Source organism: Lynx rufus, unplaced genomic scaffold, assembly GCF_022079265.1.
Source record: "Lynx rufus isolate CCGP_SWC_20201006 ecotype Redwood Valley unplaced genomic scaffold, mLynRuf1.p SCAF_1, whole genome shotgun sequence".
Lineage (NCBI taxonomy): Eukaryota > Metazoa > Chordata > Mammalia > Carnivora > Felidae > Lynx > Lynx rufus.
Window position 1 is genome coordinate 177,558,751 of NW_025814823.1, and position 23,104 is coordinate 177,581,854.

General features: G+C 37.1%; 1 protein-coding gene across 4 annotated transcripts in view; it reads left to right on the forward strand.

Annotated features, from left to right (window-relative positions):
- Positions 1 to 23,104, forward strand: part of FBXW11 (F-box and WD repeat domain containing 11) — a 122,403-nt gene that overhangs the window by 60,683 nt on the left and 38,616 nt on the right. For 2 of the 4 annotated variants that reach the window (XM_047091205.1, XM_047091198.1), the window contains 2 exons: positions 17,082 to 17,144; positions 20,199 to 20,424. In XM_047091205.1, the coding sequence (XP_046947161.1) occupies positions 17,094 to 17,144; positions 20,199 to 20,424 (277 nt within the window). In that variant the 5' untranslated portion in view covers positions 17,082 to 17,093. The remainder of the gene's footprint in view (positions 1 to 17,081; positions 17,145 to 20,198; positions 20,425 to 23,104) is intronic. The other 2 variants (XM_047091211.1, XM_047091220.1) reach the window with 1 other exon arrangement.

Below are 23,104 nucleotides of genomic sequence, written 5' to 3' on the forward strand. Positions count from 1 at the left end.
TTGAATGGTTTTTAAAAATTCTTTAATGTTGCAGGATCTTAAAATCCCTCCCCTGGCATTTCTTTTTCCTCTACTCATATAGTTTCTAAAAGATGCCTAGGCTTTTCTCTTCTTTAAAAAAAAAAAAATAGACTTTCTTAGTGCGGTTTTAGGTTCATAGCAAAATTGAGTGGAAAGTATAGAGGGTTCTCGTACATTTCTGCCCTCACACATGTACAACTTCTCATGACAGTGATACTTTTACTACGATATGAACCTACATCATCACCCACAGTTCATAGTTCACATAGTTCACTCTTGGTGAACCCTGTTGATCACTTGATGGGTTTCAACAAATGTATAATGATACATATTCACCATTATAGTACCATATGTAATTGTTTCACTGCCTTAAAGATCTTCCTTTGCCTGTTCATCCCTCCTTTCCTCTAACCCCTGCCAGCCACTAATCTTTTTACTGTCTCCATGGTTTTACCTTTTCCAGAATGTCATATAGTTGAAATCATACAGTATGTGACCTTTTCACAGTGGCTTCTTTCACTTAGTAATGTGCATTTAATGTTCCTTTGTGTTTTTTTCATGGCTTGATAACTTATTTCTGTTTAGTGCTGAATAATATTCCATTGTTTGGATGTACATAGTTTATCCATTCACCTACTGAAGGACCTCTTGTTTGCTTCCAAGTTTTGGCAGTTATGAATAGAGTGGCTATAAAAATCTGTATGCAGGCTTTTGTACGGACATAAGTGTTTACATCCTTTGGGTAAATAACTGTGGAGTGCATTTGTGTGATCATATGGTAAAAGTATGTTTAGTTTTGAAACTGTCCAACTGTCTTCCAAAGTGGCCGTACCATTTTGCATTCCCACCAGCAGTGAATGAGGACTGTTGCTCTGCATCTTCAGCAGCATTTAGTGTTTTCATGTTTTAGATTTTGGACATTCCAATAGGTGTATGGTAGTATCTCCTCATTTTAATTTGCAGTTTCCTGTTGACATACGATGTTGAACATGTTTTCATTTGCTTACTGCCATTTGTATATCTTCTCTGGTGAGGTTTCTGTTCATGTCCTTTGCCCATTTTAAAAATTGGATTGTTTATTCTCTTTATTTCTTTGAGTTCTTTATATATTTTGACTAACAGTTCTTTATCAGATGTGTCTTTTGCAAATGTTTTCTCCCAGTCTGTGGCTTTTCTTTTCATTCTCTTGACAGTGTCTTTCACAGAGCAGAAGTTTTTACTTTTTTTTTTTTTTTTTTTTAATTTTTTTTTCAACATTTATTTATTTTTGGGACAGAGAGAGACAGAGCATGAACGGGGGAGGGGCAGAGAGAGAGGGAGACACAGAATCGGAAACAGGCTCCAGGCTCTGAGCCATCAGCCCAGAGCCTGACGCGGGGCTCGAACTCCCGGACCGCGAGATCGTGACCTGGCTGAAGTCGGACACTTAACCGACTGCGCCACCCAGGCGCCCCAGAAGTTTTTACTTTTAATGAAGTCCAGCTTATCAGCTATTTCTTCCATGGATTATGCTTTTGGTGTATATCTTAAAAGTCATCACCATACCCAAGATCACCTAGATTTTCTCTTACGTTATTCCAGTCCTGTTCATTGAGAAGTCTGTCTTTGCTCCGCTGTATTGTCATTAGTCATTTGTCAAATATCAGCAGACTATATTGGTCTGTTTCTGGACTCTGTGTTTCATTGATTTATTTGTCAGTTCTTTTACCAATACCACACTGTCTTGATTGCTGCTGTCGCTTATGATAATCCTCGAAGTTGGAAAGTACCAGTCTTCTAGCTTATTCTTCTCCTTTAATATTTTGTTGGCTGTTCTAGATCTTTTACCTCTTCATATAAACTTTTAAAATTTGTTGATATCCATAAAATAACTTGTTGAGATTTTGATTGGGATTGCATTGAATCTTTAGATCGAATAGAGAAGAGTTGACATCTCGACAGTGTTGAGTCTTCCTATCCATGAACATGGAATATCTATCCAATTATATAGTTCTTTGATACCTTTCACCAGAGTTTTATAGTTTTTCTCATATAGATCTTATACATATTTTGTTAAATTTAGACCTAAATATTTAATTTTTGGAGGTCCTAATATAAATAGTAATGTATTCTTCTGAAATCAGGTGAGATTGGGTGCGTTCAGGATGGTATGGCTGTAGACAAAAGTAATGTATTCTTAATTTTAAATACCACTGTTGGTGTACCTGAATGCAAATGACTTTTATGTATTAAGCTTGCATTCTCCAACCTTGTTACAATTGTGTGTTCATTTCAGGAGGTTTTTTTTTTCTTTTTTTGTTAGGTTTTATGTGTTTGGTTTTTTGTTTACATAGATGATCATGTCATCCATCTGTGAGCAAAGACAGTTGCATTTCTTTTTTCCTCAATATGTATACCTTTTTTTTTCTTTTTTGGTGTCTTATTGTATTAACTACCTCCTTGAAAAATAGTGTTGAGAGGGGACATCCTTGAATTGTTCTTGATCTTAACATTGAAAACTTCCAGTATTTTAAGTATGATGTTGTGTTTACTTTTTTTGTAGATTTTTTTTTAAATCAAATTAAGGAGCTTCCTTCTATTCACCTTTCCTTTTGCACTCTTTTTTTAAAAAAGAGCCTCCCCTTGATGACTCCTTTTTTGCATCTCTGATACTTTTTTTTAAGTTGCTTATCTATAATCAACTCTGATACATTAGGACTCATTCTCATTTTTTTCATACTTAATGTGGTTTTATGCCCATCTTCGGTCTGTTGCTTGTTTCTCTCTTCTTGTCTTTTGTGCATTTTATGCTGGTCTACTCTTGCTCTCTAGGACGGCTTATGGCAGGAGAATATAGGTGTCCCAGAATTTATTTACTTTTCTACTTAAGTTTTGTTCCTTCTGGTTATGCTGAGGGCTTGAGTTTTATGCAGCTTTATTCATCCTTTTTATTCTTTGTATCCTGTGACTTTGCTACCATCACATATTAGTTTGACTTGTTTTATAGGTTTCCTAGGATTTTCTGTGTAGACAGTCATGCCGTCTGGTTCCTTCCTGACATTTATTTTGCCTTTTTCTTGCCTTATTGTACTGGCTATGATTAGTGAAATTTGTATAGAATGGACATTCTATTTTTGTTCTTGAGGATGGGGGAAAGTTTTCCATTTGACCATTAAGTGTGTTAGCTATAGGGGTGTGTGTGTGTGTGCGCGCGCGCTCGCGCACATACACATATACATCTATATATTCTTTATCACATTGAGTAAGTTACCTGAGAGTTTATTTTTTTAAAAATGTTTGTTTATTGGGGTGCCTGGGTGGCTCAGTCAGTTAAGCGTCTGACTTTGGCTCAGGTCACAATCTTGTGGTTCATGAGTTTGAGCCCCGTGTCAGGCTCTGTGCTGACAGCCCTAGAGCTGCTTCGGATTCTGTGTCTCCCTCTCTCTCTGCCCCTCCCCTGTTCATGCTCTGTCTCTGTCTCTCAAAAATAAATAATTTTTAAAAAGCGTTAAAAAAATGTTTATTTTTGAGAGAGTGCAAGTAGGGGAGGGGCAGAGAGAGGGGGACAGAGGATCCAAAGCGCTCTTTGCATTGATAGCAGGGAGCCTGATGTGGGGCTCGAATTCATGAAACACGAGATCATAACCTGAGCTGAAGTCAGATGTTCAACTGACTGAGCCACCCCGGTGCCCCACACCTAAGGGTTTTTAATCATGAGAGGGTTTTGAATTTTGTTATATGCCCTAAATACATGTATTGAAATCATTGTATAACTTACTGCCTTACTGTGTATTACATTGATTTTTTGACTCTTCAGCCAGTCTTTAATTCTGGGAAAGCCCCAACTGATGATGATGTATTATCCTTTTTATGTAATTTTGCATTTGATTTGCCAATATTTTGTTGAGGGTTTTTACACCTTCCTGCCTGAAGGTAATTGGTCAGTTTTCTATTTTGATAATGTCTTTTCTCAGGTTTTAGCATTAGGATTATTCTAATACAATGACTCATTCTCTCTGTTTTTAAAAAGAATGTGAAAGATTGCTGTTATTTCTTGTCTAAATGTTTGATAGTATTTACCAAGCAAGTCATTTAGGCCTTGAATTTGCTTTGTGGGAAAGTTTTTGTTTTTGTGTAGCACTTAAAGTTTTTAAAAAGTTAACTTTTTTGAGGTATACTTTATATTTTTTAAAAAGAATGTGAAAGATTGCTGTTATTTCTTGTCTAAATGTTTGATAGTATTTACCAAGCAAGTCATTTAGGCCTTGAATTTGCTTTGTGGGAAAGTTTTTGTTTTTGTGTAGCACTTAAAGTTTTTAAAAAGTTAACTTTTTTGAGGTATACTTTATACATAATAAAATTTTCCAATTTTAAGTGTGTAGTTTATGTAGGTTTGACAAATGAATACATGTAACATTCACAACAATCATATTTATCCGTTTTGTTTTGTTTTTTTTCTTGTGATGTGTTTGAGAGACTTCGGAATCAAGGTAATGTTGGCCTCAGAATGTGAATTGGGAATGTTCTTGCCTCATTTACTTTCTAGAAGTTTATGTAGAATTAATATTACTTCTTTTGTAAATACTAAATAAAATTCACCAGTGAAGACAATTTCTTTAACAGATATGGGGCTGCTGAGGTTATCTATTTCTCTTGTTGGTATCCATGTGTCTTTTAAGGAATTTGTCTCTTCCGTCTGAGTTGTAGAATATATTAGTGTAAAATTATAATATTTCCTTATTTTCCTTTAATGTCTATAGGATCTGTATTCATGGTCCCACTTTTTATCCTGAGATTGGAAATTTGTTTCTTATCTATTTTATTTTCCTTATCAGCTTGGCTAGAGGTTTATCACTTCTATTAATTGTTTCAAAGATACAGCTTTTGGTTTCATTGATTTTTCATTATTCTTTTTCTGTTTCATATTATATTAATTTTGGATCTCATCTTTACTATTTCCTTCCTGCTGCTTATTTTGGGTTTCATTTGCTAATTTTCTAGTTTTTTAAAGGGGAAGCTTAGATTGTTGCTTTGAAGACCATGTCCTTTTCTAATGCATTTAATGTTATAAGTTTCTCTCTAACCACCATTTTAGTTATATCCCACAGTATTTAATATGTTGAATTTTTACTTTCATTCAGTTCACAATATTTTCTAATTTTCTTTGTGATATCTTTTAGTGATATATTAATTTCCGAACCTTTTGGGATTTTCTGTTACATTAATTTTGGATTAATTCTTTGTCATTCTGGAGCATACTTTGTATAAATTCAGACCTTTAAAATTTATTGAAACCTGTTTTATGGCCCAGAATAACATTTATCTTGGTGAATGTTGTGTACTTGGAAAGAATGTGTTCTCTTGTTGGGTAGAGTGTTCTATAAATGTCAACTAGGTTAAGTTGGCTGATAGTGTTTTTCATGTCCTCCATATCTTTACTCTTTTCTGTCTGCTTGTTCTATGTATAACTAAGAGAGGAGTGTTGAAGTGTCCAAATATAAATTTGGATTTGTCTATTTCTCCTTGGAGGTGTGTCATTGTTTTTTCCTCCAGATGTATCTCAAATCTTTGTTAGAAAAGGGCATATACATTTTGGATTGTTATATTCTTTTGATAAGTTGATCCTTTCATCAATATGAAATACCTCACTTGATCCCTGATAACATTCCTTGTTCTGAAATCTGTTTTGCCTATTATTAATATTAATTTACTTTGACTTTTGGATTTCCTTTGATAAGTAATTCATGGTGTATACTTTTTTCTGTCCTTTTAACCAGTGTGTCTTTATGTTTAAAGTGGGGTTCTTTTAGAGGGCATATAGTTATCCAGTTTCACAATCTCTGCTTTTTAATTGGAGTGTTTTGACTACTTATATTTAATTAATTATTGGTATGTTTGGTTTTATTTAAAAAGTTTTTTTAATGCTTATTTATTTATTTTGAGAGAGAGAGTGCATGTGCGCAGGGAGAGGGGTGGGGAGGGGCAGAGAGAGAGAGCGGGAGAGAGAGGGAGAGAATCCCAAACAGGCTCCGTGCTGTCAGCACAGAGCCTGACGTGGGGCTCCATCTCACAAACCATAAGATCATGACTTAAATTTTGGACGCTTAACTGACTGAGCCATCCAGGTGCTCGTCAGGTTTCTTTTAAAATGGTTAACGTTAGAAGTAAAAAAGTAAAAATGTTTTTCTGGTTTATATTTTTGAGCAATGTTATCCTCTAGGTGCTTTGCACGTGTTATTTCTCTTCCTGCAATGTAGGCAGTGTTCTCCCTGCCCTATAAAAGAGGAAACTGAATCCGAGAGAGAAGTCAAGTAACTAACAGGAAGTCAAGACAGTTTGTCATTGTCAGAGCCCAGAGTTTGCAGTGGGGGCATTGTGTCTCTAAAGGCCTGCTCTTTACTCTTCAGCTGACTGACTCCCTCTGTGGTGCCATGACTCAGTGTCCTTTGGCCATTCTTCTACTACTTTGAAAGCACCTTCTTTTTCTGGCTTCCTTCCTCTAGTGAATATGAAACATTTTACAGGTTTTACTTTAGTAGTTCTCTTCCAAGTGTTAAGCACCAGGAAGCATTAAGGGCACATTCTGCTACTCCCCGTTTGCTTTCTCGGACTCTAGCAGACTTTTATCTATCCATCCTTTTGTTGGACCTTTTTAAGCAGTCAAATAATTAATGAGGTGTTCTTCTTTTATGTAGGTGAATGAATACTTTAGGGGTAATAAAGATGACTGCCTTTCTGAAACTAGATTTTGTTTCTTACTGCTTTTTGTGAGGGCCAGAAATTGTGTTGCATGTCCCCCCCCCCCCCATTTTGAATCCTTGCTCTTTGTAGACAGTTTGGAAACTATGGGAAAGGAATAAGCAGAAACAAAATTACCACTTTTGTCATTACAATTCATAGGAAGATTGTAATAATTATAGCCAAGACTCATATCAACAGATACTTATTATACTTCTGTACTTAAGTAGTGTGCCAGGAATTATCGGAAGTGGAAGGAATACAGAATGAATAACTCAGCCAAGCTTTTTCTGCCCTTTGGAGGTTAAATTTGACTAAGGGAGCCCTTATAAGTGCCAGGATTCTCTTTTAAATTTTGTCACTCCCTCTGTCAGGGAGGCCTGTTTCAACCTCAGTTTTCTGGATGAGGAAGTGGGCACAGAGAGGTCAGGTGACATGCAGGAGGATCCTGCCTCAACTTTCAGTAACTAGTTTCTGTTTCCTTAGACTAGAGCATATGTATCTGGGGTCTTGGCATGGATTTTTACTTTTGAAAGTTTAATGTTAAAAATCACCATTCCTTACTGTTAAAAAGAGATGTCTTTAAGCAAATAGAAAACAAAATATACAGAGATAACATTGTTAGCATTTTAACACACCTTTTCTAGATACTGCTCTAAATAAATCAATAATTAAGTTTTATCCATGAAGATGGAGTCCTACAGATATATTCTGACCCCCCCCATTTTATTTTTCATTTAAAATTTACCTTAGACCTTTTTTCATGTCACTATTCTTCCAAGAAGTAGTTTTCCCGTAACTGTAGACAGGTGAGTACTATCTTCACAGTTTTGGACATATCTGTATACTGTGTGTCCTTTTATCTACTTCACATATTTAAAAAATCTGCTCTCTTTTAAAAAATCAGAAAAGGAGACCGTATTGTTGTATGACTGGAAAATCATGGCACTTGCTGAGACCCATATAAAATTCTAGCCACATACCGTTTGTTACAGTAAACTGAATAGGAAGCTAGGTCTTTTTGTTAAAAACAGATAATTGAAAGTATTTAACAGTATAAAAAATATCTTTTGATATAGTTAGAAGAATTGAAAGACAACTGAAAAGGTGGTAGGTAACTTTCACAGTATGGGATCCATTGTACTCCAGTACCTTAATTAGGGGTTTTCAGTGTTTTTAAGTATTTTCATAGTGAGAAATAAAACTTATATTTAGACCCCGCCCAGATTTACATTTAGACTTAGTACATGTAATCATATGTGTAATCATATGTGCACACACATATTTATGTATATGTTTTATATATGTTTGTGTGTGTAACATAACATACATTCCTGAAGTCACCCCAATGTATACTGTATTCCACTGTGAAACATAAGACAGCATAGATTGTAAGATATGCCATTTTCTGTAACATTCAGAAAAAAATGCTACCAGTTTTAAGATGCCATTGATGGTTAAGAAATGTCTCAATTTCAGAGATACTAAAATGTGAAGAAATATGTGTTAGAATTGATGAAATAAGAGATGTGTTGTGTGTTTCTTTCTTTCTTTCTTTCTTTCTTTCTTTCTTTCTTTCTTTCTTTCTTTCTTTCATGCTGGGTGTCCATTAAGTTGGTATTATAAACCACAGTGGGTTGTAAACTGCAATTTGAAAAACATAATGAATGCTGACTCCTACTTTGCATAAAGATTAGTATAGATGAATTTTAGATGTAAGTATAAAGATGAAATAGGGTCACCTGGGTGACTCAGTTGGTTAAGTGTTGGACTCTTGGTTTTGGCTCAGGTTGTGATCTCCCGGTTCCTGAGAGAGCAAGTCAGGCTCAGTGCTGACAGCATGGAACCTGCTTGGGATTCTCTCTCCCTCTCTCTGCCCCTCCCCTGTTTTCACTCAATGTATGTGCCTGTGCTCTCTCTCTCCCTCCCTCTCCCTCTCTCCCTCTCTGTCTCAAAATAAATAAACTTCGGGGAGGAAAAAAGTAAAACTTCTAGGCTACTCCATGGGAGACTATATAATAAATAAACATTAAAAAATTAAGATTAATTACTTCTCTTTATCAAAAGACACCATTAAGAGAATGGAAAGTTAAGCCACAGATTAAGAGGAGACCTTTGCAATAAATATATTTGGAAAGGGACTCTATTCTAGGATAAATAAAGAATTTCTGGAAATGAATAAGAAAAGACTGTCCAATTAAAAATGGTCAAAAGCTATTTTTTTTAACATTTATTTTATTCTGAATTTATTCCTGGGCCGCAAGTTTTTGTTTCTCCAGTTTCCTCTTGGATATCTTTTTCTTTGGTGCAACCACCTCTTCTGATTTAGGAATACTTTGCTCTTTTTCAGTAAGGATCATCTCAATGTGTCAGGGAGAGTTCATGTATGGGTTAATCCGACCATGAGCTCTGCAAGTTCTGTGCTGCATCCTGGGGGCTTTGTTCACCTAGATGTGGTCAATGACCAGAGAATGTACATCTAAACCCTGAAGTTCAGCATTACTGTCTGCATTTTTAAGCATTTACAGTAAAAATTACTATATTTTATGATCTGATTGTTCACCCCTACTATAGACCCAACAGAAATACCTGCCCATGTACACCAGCAGACATGACAGAATTATTTTATTTTATTTTATTTTATTTTATTTTATTTTATTTTATTTTATTTTATTATTTTTTTTTTTTTATTTAAAAATTTTTTTTCAACGTTTATTTATTTTTGGGACAGAGAGAGACAGAGCATGAACGGGGGAGGGGCAGAGAGAGAGGGAGACACAGAATCAGAAACAGGCTCCAGGCTCCGAGCCATCAGCCCAGAGCCTGACGCGGGGCTCGAACTCACGGACCGCGAGATCGTGACCTGGCTGAAGTCGGATGCTTAACCGACTGCGCCACCCAGGCGCCCCATGACAGAATTATTTTAAATGCCAAAAGTGGAAGTGACCTACATGTTAATCAGTAGTAAAATGAATAAATATTTTTTGAAATAATATAGAGCAGTGAAAAAGAATGAACTGTTGCTGTATTTAAGAATCTCAAATCATAGTGTTAAGCAAAAGAAGGTAGACCTAAATAGTATATATGATAAGAATCTATTTACTTAAAGTTCAAAAATGGGAGCAACCTGAGTGGCTCAGTCGGTTAAGTGTCAGACTCTTGGCTTTGGCTCAGGTCATGATTTTATGATTTGAGACCCACATTGGGCTCTGTGCTGACAGCACAAAGCCTGTTTGGGACTCTCCGTCTTTCTGCCCCTTTCCTGCTTGTGCACATGTGTGCACTCTCTGTCTCTTCTGTCTCTGTCTCTCTCAAAATAAATAAACATTAAAAAAAAGTTCAAAAACGAATGTATAAATCTATGGTGATATTAAAAAAATTAGTGGTTACCTTTGGCCATTAATGACTGGGAGGTAATATGAGGAAAATATTTATGGACCCTGGCAATGTTCTTTATGTTGGTCTGAGTACTAGTTACACCTGAGAATTAAACCCTTTATTATATTATACTTCAATAGAAATGTTTTTAAAAAGAACTAAAAATTTCTGCTATCATATATTAAAAACAAAATTTTTTTTTTACATTTATTTTTGAGAGACAGAGAGAGACAGAACACAAGTGGAGGAGGGGCAGAGAGAGAAGGAGACACAGAATCCGAAACAGGCTCCAGGCTCTGAGCTGTCAGCACAGAGCTCAACACGGGGCTCGAACTCACAAACCATGAGATCATGACCTTGAGCCGAAGTTGGACGCTTAACCGACTGAGCCACCCAGGCATCTGTATCATATTTTTAAATGATACCCTGTTGTTGGACATTTACATTGTTTTCTAGTTTTCCATGTTATAAATTGTCGTGGCTATAATTTTCTATAGACATACAGTTCCTTAGGAAAAATTGCTAAAGTTAAATTAGGTCCATTGTTAAGTAGTACTTTTTGAAGTTATGTATTGATAAATATTCTCTGAAAAGTAACAATTTATAATCTTACCAGAGCGCCCAATTCCTGTAGAGTACATAAAAATAAAAGTTGCCAATTTTGGTAGGTGAAAAATTGCATCTTTTTATTGTTGTAGGTGTTCATTTTTGATGGCCATTTAAATTTCTCATTTTGAAATATCTACTTACTCTTATTTGCCTATTAGGGTATTAGTTTTGGTTTCCTTATTAATTTATTAGAAATATTTATATAGTAACTTATTTATCATACATTGTAATACTTCCCCCAATGTATTGTATTTGTTTTTGAAATTTATTGTGAACATTCATGAGTTTGAATTTTTTTTATCCAATCAAATCTACATTTATTTCTGTCTTTGGTATCATGCTTAGACAGCCTTTCCCTGGTTCCATGAATTTGTAGAAATTCCTGTATGCTTGCTTTTAGTAGTTTTATGGTTGTAATTTTTCACACTTGATTCTTTGTATCCATAGTATTTATTGGGAATGTAATATGAGGTAGCATTTTAACTTTTCTTTATTTTTAAAAAGTTTTTATATTCATTCATTCATTCATTCATTCATTCCTTCAAAGCAGGCTCCACACCCAGTGTGGATCCCAGTGTGGGGCTTGAACTCACAGACATGAGATCAAGACCTGAGCTGAGATCAAGAGTCCCATGCTTGACCAGCTGAGCCACCCAGGTGCCCAACTTTTGTTTATTTTTATTTATATTTTTCGAGCATGTGCGTGTGTGCACAGGGCAGGGGCAGAGGGAGGGAGGGTGGGAGGGAGAGAGAGAGAGAATGAATGAATGAATGAATCTTAAAGCAGCTCCACACTCAATGTGAGCCCCACAGGGGACTTGATTCCAAGACCCTGGGATCATCACCTGAGCCAAAATCTAGAGTCAAACCCTCAACTGAGCCATCCAGGCGCCCTCCACCCCCGTCTTTTATTTTTAATCCCGTAAAGAGTATTATCTCTTTCTCACCAATTTGAAACTCTGACTTTAAAATACACAGATTTGTAAGTATAAATGATCGGTTTCTGGACTTTCTATTTTGTTTCATTGATCTTGCTTTGCCAGAACCATACTGCTTTAATTATTGTAGCTTAATTTTTTAAAAAAATATCTAATAATAAAAAATAATTGGTGGTGAGGAAAGGAAGAAAAATTTTATCCTGTGTTCATTCTTCTACATACTTTGATATGATCTTGTCATGTAGTGTCAGGAACAGCCAAACACCTAGTTAGAAGTGTGAGTAGAACTGCAGATTAGATAAACTGGGACAGAATTTACTACATTATAGAGATTACGTGGCAGTGATTTCAGACAAACTCCCAAAGAATTAAAATTTAAAAATTTTATTTTAATTGTAGAAAGAAATCAACTGGTTTGTTCCTATATGTTGATATTTGTGTGGAGGGACAAGAAGATTTTTGATTAGCTATGTTTAATGGTGGCTGGAGTTGTTGCTTTAAAAAGTCATGTATGCATAGATGCGTTCATGTTTTTCTTCCTTCTGGAGTTGTGAGATTACTATGAGAGAGGGGACTGCTTTTTTGGAAAAGCTTGTCTCTTCTTTTTCCAAGTGAATGTTTCTCCCTCTTCAGTGATCTCATTTACCAGTAATGTGTTGGTAAGATTTGGGTTTAAGGGGAAAGAATTTTAGGTTAGACTAGGGGCCTGGGTGGAATTAACAATAACAACACAGAGGTGTTTGGTTTATTTGTGTGAGTCATTGTTCTGTTTATCTTTGGAATTTGTGGCACATAGTAACTAGCAAACTAGATTTGGACATTTCTGCTTGGCTTGATCTTAACACAATAATCTTTTCTTGATTTCTGACTGTATTTGATACTTTTTCTGTGGCCTGGGATGCTCTGACAGTTGTTTTTTTAATGTTCTATGGAAAGCCAAGCTTTTATTTGTTTGGTCTACTTGATCTGTCAAAGATGCAAGGGTGTTTTAAAAACTAAAAAAATATATATAACTTTTTTCCTTGATATATTTTGTGGAATTTTATATTTAGTGTATATATAAAAGTACACATTATCCTCTTCACAAATTACGACTTTTAGAGATTTTTAAAAACTCTTTGTCACTCAGTGATTTGACTTGAGTATTGTTCTCCTTGTGCAATAATGAGTTTTTCTTTCCTTAATTTGAATTTTCCTGTTCTGGTTTTGCTCATTCCTTTTATTTACCCCTTGTGATTTTTGTTATGCTTACCTTTGTGAGCAGGGGAATGCCCAGATTCAATTTCGTTTTATTAGAAAATGCTGATTGCGGCCCATTAAATGAACTTCATAGGCTACAACCAGCAGTTGGAAAATACTTGAGATGTGTTTTTCTGTACGGAAAGGACATTGAACAGACCTAGATTAGATTAGATTAGAACAGACCTAGATCTGATTCCTGCATCTCTCATTTACCAACTTTGTGACTTTTAATCACTTACTTATCTGTTCCTCATTTTTTTTTGTAAAATTGCAATATATACATTCATATTTTTTCCTCAAAATTAAAAGGCAATGTATGAAACAAGCCTAGATTAGAGACCCAATGAAGTTAGCTAATAGCATTTTTGCATTATATGTCTGTCATTCTTAATGTCTTAAGTCCCCCAATTTTAAAACACTAAAGAAAATGGCAGAATGCTCCCATGTTTTCCAGATCCTTTGTGTTTTTTTTTATTTTTGCTTCCTCTAAAGAGTAAAGACTCCTTTTGTATGAAAATCTTATGTTGTATAAACATTTCTCTTTCTTAAAAAATTTTTTTAATGTTTGTTTATTTTTGAGCGAGAAAGTGCAAACAGGGAAGGGACAGAGAGAGAGGGAGACAATCTGAAGCAGGCTCCAGGCTCTGGGCTGTCAGCACAGAGCCCAATGCGGGGCTTGAACTCACGAACTTTGAGATCATGACCTGAGCCAAAGTTGGACGCTTAACCTACTGAGCCACCCAGGTGCCCCTGTATAAGCATTTCTATCATGAAACTCATAATGCCGAATTTGTAGCATTTTTAAAGTAGGAAATGGATTTCTCTTATATAACTCTTAAAGTAGATTTTTCCAAGTGACATATATTCTCTTAGCTGGTGGCACCTACTGGCAAAGATGTATCACGACTTAGAGCTTTTTGTACCTACACATAGACTCAGCTCATAAAGCAGTCTGGGAAAGATGAGAGGAGACTCGGAATATTTTGTGCCTACCAAAGTGGTCATTTCCTTTGTCTCCCAGAAACCTGGGTCTGGTGAAGTGAGAGGAGGGAGGACTTCTGCATGCTATTGCCCTAGTCCAGTGTTTTCCAGTATTTGCTGAGCTCTTGTTAAAAGAGGTATTGTTATAATAAGAGAGGTGTCCATGTCCAACAAACTTGGGAAAGCTAGGTTAAACTATCTTAACCTGATTGTTACTTACGAGACATCTCTGAACCTTTAGTGTCTTAAGTGTTGTTGTTTTTTTTTAATGTTTTTATTTATTTTTGAGACAGAGAGAGACAGAGCATGAGCAGGGGAGGGGCGAGGAGAGAGGGAGACACAGAATCTGAAGCAGGCTCCAGGCTCGGAGCTGTCAGCACAGAGCCCGATGTGGGGCTCAAACTCACAGACCGTGAGATCATGACCTGAGCTGAAGTCGGATGCTTAACCGATTGAGCCACCCAGGTGCCCCTTAATGAAGTGGTTTTTAACCTCGGAGGTGGGGAGGGAGAGAGCAAGTGTTTGTGCAGCATAGAGCATTTGTCAGATTTTATTAGACCGTGGGACCCTTTTTTCTCTGAGCGTCTCTTGTGTCACCTGGAAGACTCTTGGGAAATGATCCTCTGATCAATGTAGCTTCAGAGTAGCATTTTCCCTTCGGCAGCTTCTCCTCAGGGCTTTATAAGAGAAGTTGAAAAGATATGTATGATGGGGGAGCTATTCCGGCCACCCCAGGGCTTTATTAAATACAATTTTATTAAATCGTATCTTTTTATCCACTTTTATCAAGCCTTAAGAGAATAGTTGCTATTTTTATTAGAGGGGTTGTTTCTTTCTCATCTGTATAAATAAACACCATTTCTCTGTTTTGGAATGAGTGAAAGGAAGAAAGACAGTTGTTTCTTGTGTAATCTGTAGGGACTTCTGACTTTTTATTTCCTCCCTGAGTAAGGAAAGTATTTAGGTAGCTTAGGTCAGAAGAGTTCTGGTGAGTTCAGACTCCTGTATAACAGAAGTTTTTACTTTAGTTGTTTTAACATTGTATTTATTTTTGAGAGACAGAGCCTAAATGGGGGAGGGGCAGAGAGAGAGGGAGACACAGAATCTGAAGCAGGCTCCAGGCTCTGAGCTGTCAGCCCCACAACATGGGGCTCGGACCCACCAACTGTGAGATGATGACCTTAGCCGAAGTCGGATGCTTAACCAACTGAGCCACCCAGGCGCCCCAAAAGTTTTTAGTTTAAAACCCTACATATATGCATTCCTCATACATTTCCTCAGGTGCCTGAAGATGGGGGCAGGGACTTGCCATTTTTCTTCTACTTTATACACTTACTCTTCATGTTTCCAGCCATGGTTTCTTCTTGTTACTCTCTTAGAACCCAGGACATTGTGACCTTGCAAAGATGGCTTTGTAACTACTAGTTGGACCCAGCAGATGATGTATTAAGTCACTGTTTCCACTTTGTTCACTCCCCTGCCAGCTTTATGAATCTTAAGTCCTTCAAGATAGCAGTAAAAGGAAAATTACATGGAGAGAGAAGTACTACTTTTGTTTTTCTCTTCTCCACCCTCTTCTTCCCATTCAGGATCATTTATTACCGTCTACTCTAGATCTGTTTTGGACTCTTGGACACAATGTCTTCCTCTCTAGCTCATGGTTGGCTTTCACATGTGGGAACCCTGACCGTTTGCCCTTCTCCCCCATTGCAGACCTTGGCACTGTGGGACTTGTAAGATTTTATTGAGGGAGCCAGTGGATTTTCTCTACAGGCAGCCATCTGGAGCCATTCTGTCAAAGCCTGAGGTTAAAAGGTGTGAGACGATAACACTTAAGGGAAAGTAGCATCTTCAAAGCTGGGCATGAATGATTTTTTGAGTACCAGTTACACACCAAGCACTGTGCTGGGGAGTCTCCATCCCACAGTACCTCTATATGGTTTGTATTTGTCCATGGGTAAAACACCTTACTCAGACACACACACACACACACACACACACACACACACACACACACACACACTGAATAAGTGACCACCTCACAAATGTAACGTCTCTCTGGTTTCAAAGCCTTTCACTGCTGTACTACATACTGTATTCCTGATCAGAGCGAGTTATGTGACCTGCAGAGCACTAGTGTTCTGTAGTGATTCTTCTGTCATTACCCACGTTGGGAAATACTGTGTGGGTGCAAACATTTTATGACTTGAAGAAAAAAAGGAAAAATAGGGAACTTTTGAGAGATAGGCTTATCCCTAAAGGCAGTAAACAGAATCTTGTAAACACCAGTGACTTAAACAGATCTGTAGGATTCTTTTGAATAATACTGTGGAGTGTTACAGTTTATCTTTTGTACCCCAATCTTAGAACTTTAGGTTTGGGAAAGAATCTTAGAGGTTCTTGAATTGTTATTCCTTTCGGAGCACTACTCTCCCACTTCCCCTTCTCATTAAGTTTCCATTTAGCCATTAGGTAGGAGCTTCAAAAGGGAAAATCCAATCATGTATAATCTCTAGTTAATGGGCATCTATTGAGCGACTAGGTCACTAGAAAGAATAATCACACAGTGCCTCTTTGTGCGGTAAACACAAAAATCAAAAGCTAATGCATTCCCAAGGCAAGCCAGATTGTTACTGGCTACCAGCATCCTCCCCTTCAGGGAAGAAGTTGGGGCACCCACCACTGGTGCTTGCTAAGGGAGATTGCAAAGCCGGTCTAGAAAAGCAAGGTTATCAAGGAAGGAAAGAGAAAAGGAGGGACTTCCAGAGCTTGGCAGTCCTAATTGCTGGTGATGGTTGGGATGGATTACTGAATAGCAGACATTCTAGTAAATGTTTGTGCAATCAAAGAACTAAGTGGGTCTCCGTGGCTTCTTGCCACAAGTTAAAAGAATAACAGTGATGGTTGAGGTAGAGCCTCAGCCCCAGTCCCATAATTTAGCTTGTTTTCTAAGTATGCCCAGCCTTCATAAATAAAGACTTTATGCTTAGTTTTGTCCAGCAACTAACTGTAACTTCAACTAATGTATGAAGATGAGCACAACCCTTTTGACCCCAAAATGGCATCTGTTAGTCACAAGCCAAATAGTTCTTGGGTTGGTGTTGGTACATTCTACTTTGGGTTTTCAAAATTATATTTTGGTGTAGGATTTGCAAAACTCGGCATAATTCAAATAACCTGTTTTTCCCCCCTTAGAACACTTCAGTTATGGAGGATCAAAATGAAGATGAGTCCCCAAAGAAAAATACTCTTTGGCAGGTAGGAATGACGACGCACAGATAAGAGCAGTTGACTTACTATAGATAAGATGCTCCCTCAGCTCATGTCCTCAATGAAAACCAGAGCCAAGCAAGCGTTTTTGTTTTCTTTTGTGCAATTTTGCTAGTTTTGGAATTCACCCTAATTTATCTTCTGTTCCTCAGGAAGTGTCATTACGAATAGTAAAAAATTTTGGAGTTGCTACAAAGATTCTGAAGTGTCTGTAGCCTAAAATACTCAGTTTGTCGCCACAGTCCAAGCCAAAGATGGTCAGTGGTGGCATCCTTTGTCACCAGAATAGCACCATGCCATACCAGTGTGTGTGCATTGGTGATTTTGTCTCCCTACCCTCACCCTTCTTCCCCATTTCTTGTTAGTTTGCCCTTTCCTTTCTTCTTTCTTGGTTCTTTTTAGTCCTGCCAGTTTTCCTCCCAATTCCCCAGGGTTTTTTTTGCCCTAGCTATGGGGAGGGATGCTATGTAAAGTTTCATGATTGGATCTTTCCATCAACCATTATGGTGCAAATAACTTTGCCCCTCAGAAAGACACAGTAAGAGGCAAATAAACCTAAAGATGAAGAGAATAATGTTAAAAAATATTCTCTGCGTTCATTTGATTTGAAATGAGAGGAGTAGATGAGTTAGCAAGAATAAAGTATGCCCAACAAATTTACGATGAAATAAGCAAAGCAAAACAATGTCAGGAAAATCTGGGCTCAGCAGGTGGCTAGAAGTAGAAATGGGAAACGTGCTGTAGAACTGTGCACTTGCCACTGCGTCGGGGGAACTGTGTGCAGCTTGATGTCTGTTCCTCCTTCATGCTCCGTATTTTCCAATAGGGTTCTCTTCATTGACTATTGATTTTTCAGTTCACAGTGGTTCTTAACATTTTGGCTTTCAGTTTTTCTTTCGTAAGTTCTTTTAGTTAACTAGTTAATGGTATACCAATGCTGTAGGGAAGTTAGATGTTTAAGAACCCTTCTGTAAATGAAATAATAATCTCTTTGCTTATCAAATGATAATGGATGTGAAAGTATTTTGGAAATTATAAAGCAGTACACAAATGCAAGTTGTTACCATATATTTAACCTGTCAGGAAAGCAATTATTTTGACAAGTTACAATGAGTAAAATGTAGAAAAGAAGGAGGAAGGAAATACGGCTGTTTTTTTTAATATATCCTTTATTCTGTCTTGTGTGTTCCCCATTGCACAAACTAACCGTGATTGTAATGCTGTATAAAATTCTGCATCTTGTCTTTTGTTCCTTAATATTGTTTCATAAACATGTTCTCGTTATTAAGATGTTACTATATAAACCTAATTTTAATGGCTTCATTATAGTACCTTATGTAGATGTATTATTATTTGCTTTAACCAGTTGCCTATAGTCGGGCAGTTACTATAACATTATACTCAACATCCTTATACTTAAAAGTAGCAGAGATGTCCCTTATACTAGCTGATACTCACCACCGTGAAGAATTTTCACTTCTGACTTTTTTGAACGTTGATTTTTGGGCTCTGTCAGATAGAGGTCTTAACTACAAGCAGCATCATAAATTTCTGTTCAATGCTGCCCTCTGGTGGTACCCAGTGTCAGTGAGCTCTCCATCCAATTTCCGGGGGGGGAGGAAAACATCCCTAGAGAAGGAGGTAGTAAGATAAATGGGATGGGAGGTGAATGCCTTCTCACTATGTACCTTTAAATGTGGACATAAAAACTTGCTGCAGAGAGGTATGATATATAAGATTTTAATAAGGAAAGTCAGACTCCTTTGGTTATTTATGAAGGATGTCTTCTTTCTGGGATAGATTCAGTTAAATTAGGGGACATAGTGATAACAAAGCTCTTGGTTCTTTCTGTGTAAAACTTGAGATAAGCTCGTGCATAGAGTTAATGCATGTCTGTAATATAACTCTTCAGTTTTCAAAATTCTCTTCTAGGCTATTTCTGGTGTTACACATGAAGGGGCTCTCAAAGGAGTGACTGGTAGATAGCTTGGCAAATGTTTGACAAAAACATTGAAGTAATTTTGGTTTTAAACAGGGATGTTACTGAGCCTCATAACACCAGTGGCAGTTGTGGCTTCAGTCTGGGGATTCCAATTTTTTTTTTTTTTGATGCTGTTGTCAGATAAAGTATATGTAGTTTTTATTTTTTAAGAAATATACTGGTTTTATGCAAGAACCATCATCCATGTAGCTTTGAGGAGAAATGATGCATAGGTAGTATAGGAGTCTGTGGGATATCATCGACCAACTCTATAGGATGAGAATCTTTTGAGGTGTATGTGGTTCACCTTAGGTTGCTTTCAGAGTAGGTGAAGAAAAAAAAGGAGTGAAAGTCTAAACTGTTATTTGCTAGCAGTCTAGTAACTCTGGTAACAGTTTGGAGATGGGTTCAATTTTTAGATTGAATTGCCTTCAGATTTCTTCATTAAATGGACCAGTGGTTTTCAAAGTGTGGTCTCTAAAGTGCATTCTCCGGACCATCAGCACCAATACCACCTGGGAACTTGCAACTTCTCAGGCTCTACTCCAGACCTATAGAATGAGGACATCTGTGGTGGAGCCTGGCAGTCTGTCTGTTAAGAAGCCCTCTTGTTACTCTGATGCACACACAGGTGTGAGAACCATTGGCTAGATGAATATAGCATTGACTTTGATCTTTGAAGAAGTAAAGCAAACTACTAATAGTCAATCAGTTGCTACTTTGCCAAGTTGAGCACGTTCTCTAAGATAGTTATCTCTGACATTGGTTATCTAATAACCACGTGGTTTTGGAATAAGCATTGGAGAATGATGACTTGGGACACCAGATAGCTTTATAAATAGCTGTAAATTCGACATTTACTTTAGAGACTTAATTTGAGGCCCTAAATACGTTTTAAATTACTTCATGAATGAATTAATAAAGGAATGAGTTTGGCTTCAGGGTATAGCTGGTATTTTAAGATTAAATACACAGGGTGAAAAATGTTTCCAATAAAATACTAATTAGAGTTTTTTTCTTTGTCAAACTAATTATTTTTTTTGTTTATTTTTCTAAAATAGATAAGTAATGGAACATCATCTGTGATCGTCTCCAGAAAGAGGCCATCAGAAGGAAACTATCAAAAAGAAAAAGACTTGTGTATTAAATATTTTGACCAGTGGTCTGAATCAGATCAAGTGGAATTTGTGGAACACCTTATTTCACGAATGTGTCATTATCAGCATGGACATATTAACTCTTACCTGAAGCCCATGTTGCAGCGGGACTTTATTACCGCTTTACCAGGTAACTGTACTTGTCTTTTAAAAAGCTGAGCAGTAGAAGAATGTCTAGTCCAAGGGCCTATGCAGAAATCAGTAGATATTTGTGAAATGAATGAATGAGTACAGTGTGACTACAGTGTGAGTTTCTTTGGTACCCATACTATATTTTATTATGGCATTGGAAAAGGAGTTATAATTTAGGATCTGTATAGGAAATGTAGGCAGTTGCCACGATTAGTGGTGTTGATCATTGGTCATACCATTGTTTAGTTTAATGAGCTAATGCTATCCTGTTTTTTAAAGTGTTTATTTATTTTGAGGTGGGGGAGAGGCAAAGAGAGAGGGAAAGAGAAACCCAAGCAGGCTGTGTACTGTCAGCACAGAGCCCAATGCAGAGCTTGATCCCATGAACTGTGAGATCAAGACCTCAGCTGAAATCAAGAGTTGGACGCTTAGCTGACTGTGCCACCCAGGCATCCCTATGCTGTTAGTTTTGATGTAGCCTATATATAATCTGGATTTTGCTTTTATAAGTAATTTAAAAAATATATGAGATAATTTTTCCTACAGCATTTATGTTTAAGCAGTATCCCAAAGTTTAGGATGTTCATTTGTACTTAAAATGACACTTAGGGTAGGGAATGGTACAAATGTCTTGGAAAAACTGATGGCATGTCTTTATTACATTTTTTGAAAAACTTATTTCTGGATCTTCTCCCTCACCACTTCTCTTTTTCTCTCTCCCTCCCTCTCTGTCTCTCTCTCTCCCTCTTCCTCCCATCCCCATACTCCTCTGGTTAAGTTTACTTTGATTTAAAAAAAAAAAAAAAGAGAGAGAAACTATTTTTTTAGAGTAGTTTTAGGTTCAGAGCAAAATTGAATGGAAAATACAGAGAATTCATATAGTCTCCATATCCCCATCCTACCTCACTATCACCATCCCATCCAGCCTCCCCCGTTAACCTCCCATCCAGGTGGCTCATTTGTTCTGGGACACATGGGCCTACATTGACACATTATTATCACCCACTCCATACTCATTACGGGTCACTCTTGGTGTGCATTCTTTGGGTTTGCACAAATGTGTAATGACATGTATCTGCCATTATCGTATCATATTGAATAGGTTCACTGCTCTAAAAAGCCTCTGTGCTCTGCCTGTTTTATGCCCACTTTGATTTTTGATCACTCATTAATTCTGTGTTTTCTCTCTTTATTTCTCTTCCTCCTCCTCCTCCTCCTCCTTCTCCTTCTTCCTTTAATTTTGATTTTAACTTTAATTTTAAATTTGGCTAGGTAAGATAGATTTCTGAAGAGAATGCTGGCCAGAATGTTTCTTCTAATAATGGTCATTGTGGTCTAGAGGATATAACTGCCATGCCAGGGTAGACCTAGAAATAGCCAGGGATAAAAGTGCCATTGCCACCAGCCCTGTCCCGTCAGAGCTTCTCTTCAAAGAAGAGCTCTTCTCTTCAAAGAGGAGGCTCCTTCCTTAGCTTGTCTGTGATTTACAGTGCATCAGGACTCCATGCTCTAAGTATTTTCATGGCAAATAGGAGCTGTTCTCAGGTCTCAGGCAAATTGAAAGGCCACTTTTGAATTTCGAATCTTTCTTCCAAAATGTGTACATTTACTTTCTACAGTGGAAGTGTAAGGATATTTGAGAGTTAGCTTAGGAAATTTTGACTCTTCTGGTTTATTTTATGCTGAAATATAGCACCGTTTGCTCCATTTCATTCATTAGTATTTCTAGAAAAGAAAATAAGAACCCTCTCTTTCTAGAATTGTGTAGTATTTAATTGCTACGAAGGATCTTAGCCATCACTTAATCCTCTTTCTCACTCTATAGACCAGGAAGCCAAGGATCAGAGAAATTTCATGAAATGACGAAGATCATACATCTTGGTTATTGTGGTGATTGAATTGTGGGTGATGGTGGGGGCTGGTTCAAAAGTTAGTGCAAAGGCTGAAATTGCTAGGATTACTCTGGAAAATTCTTATTGGCCATAGTATAGAATACATGTTTACAACCCAATTTACAGCCCAGTTATTTATGATAGGGAGAAAGGAGGAAACAGATATGGTTTTAATTGTGTGAGAGGGAAGAAGGGTGAGGGGTTCAGGGGGAGAGAATTATAAGTGAGTTTAAGTAAGGTGATTGACCATGTGGTGCCGTCTCTCTGGTATGAGCAGTGCCAGAACTCAGAACCTCCAGCAGCCAAGCCTTTCTGTGGACTCAGGTTGCATCTCATATCTAGAAAAGATCAGACAGTTAAATATTCGATGATGGTACTTGTTCCTCATAAGTGCTTTGAAACTATGCCTCCATTTTGCTCAAGGAAACCTGTTGTTTTTTGGTTTGCTTGCTTTCTGCTGCTTTGGTTTTATTTTATTTTTGCCTGTAATTTGCTTCTCAAACATTTTAGAGTGCCAGGAAACTCACCTTGTATTTACAGAATATCCACAAGGTGGCACTGTTGAAGTTCTCTTGATTTGCAGAGTGTAGTCCAGAGGCAACCCCTTCTCTTGGGGAGTGTACAGTCTTGGAGAAGAGACAGAACAGATGAACATGTGTTATGTATATAAATATGGTTAGTATAATTGCATACAATTCAGTTTTCATTACAGCGAATTTTAAGGCATTGTCCATATCTCTGTTAAAGTGGAATTTTGTGGTATTGAATATTACATGAAATGAATGG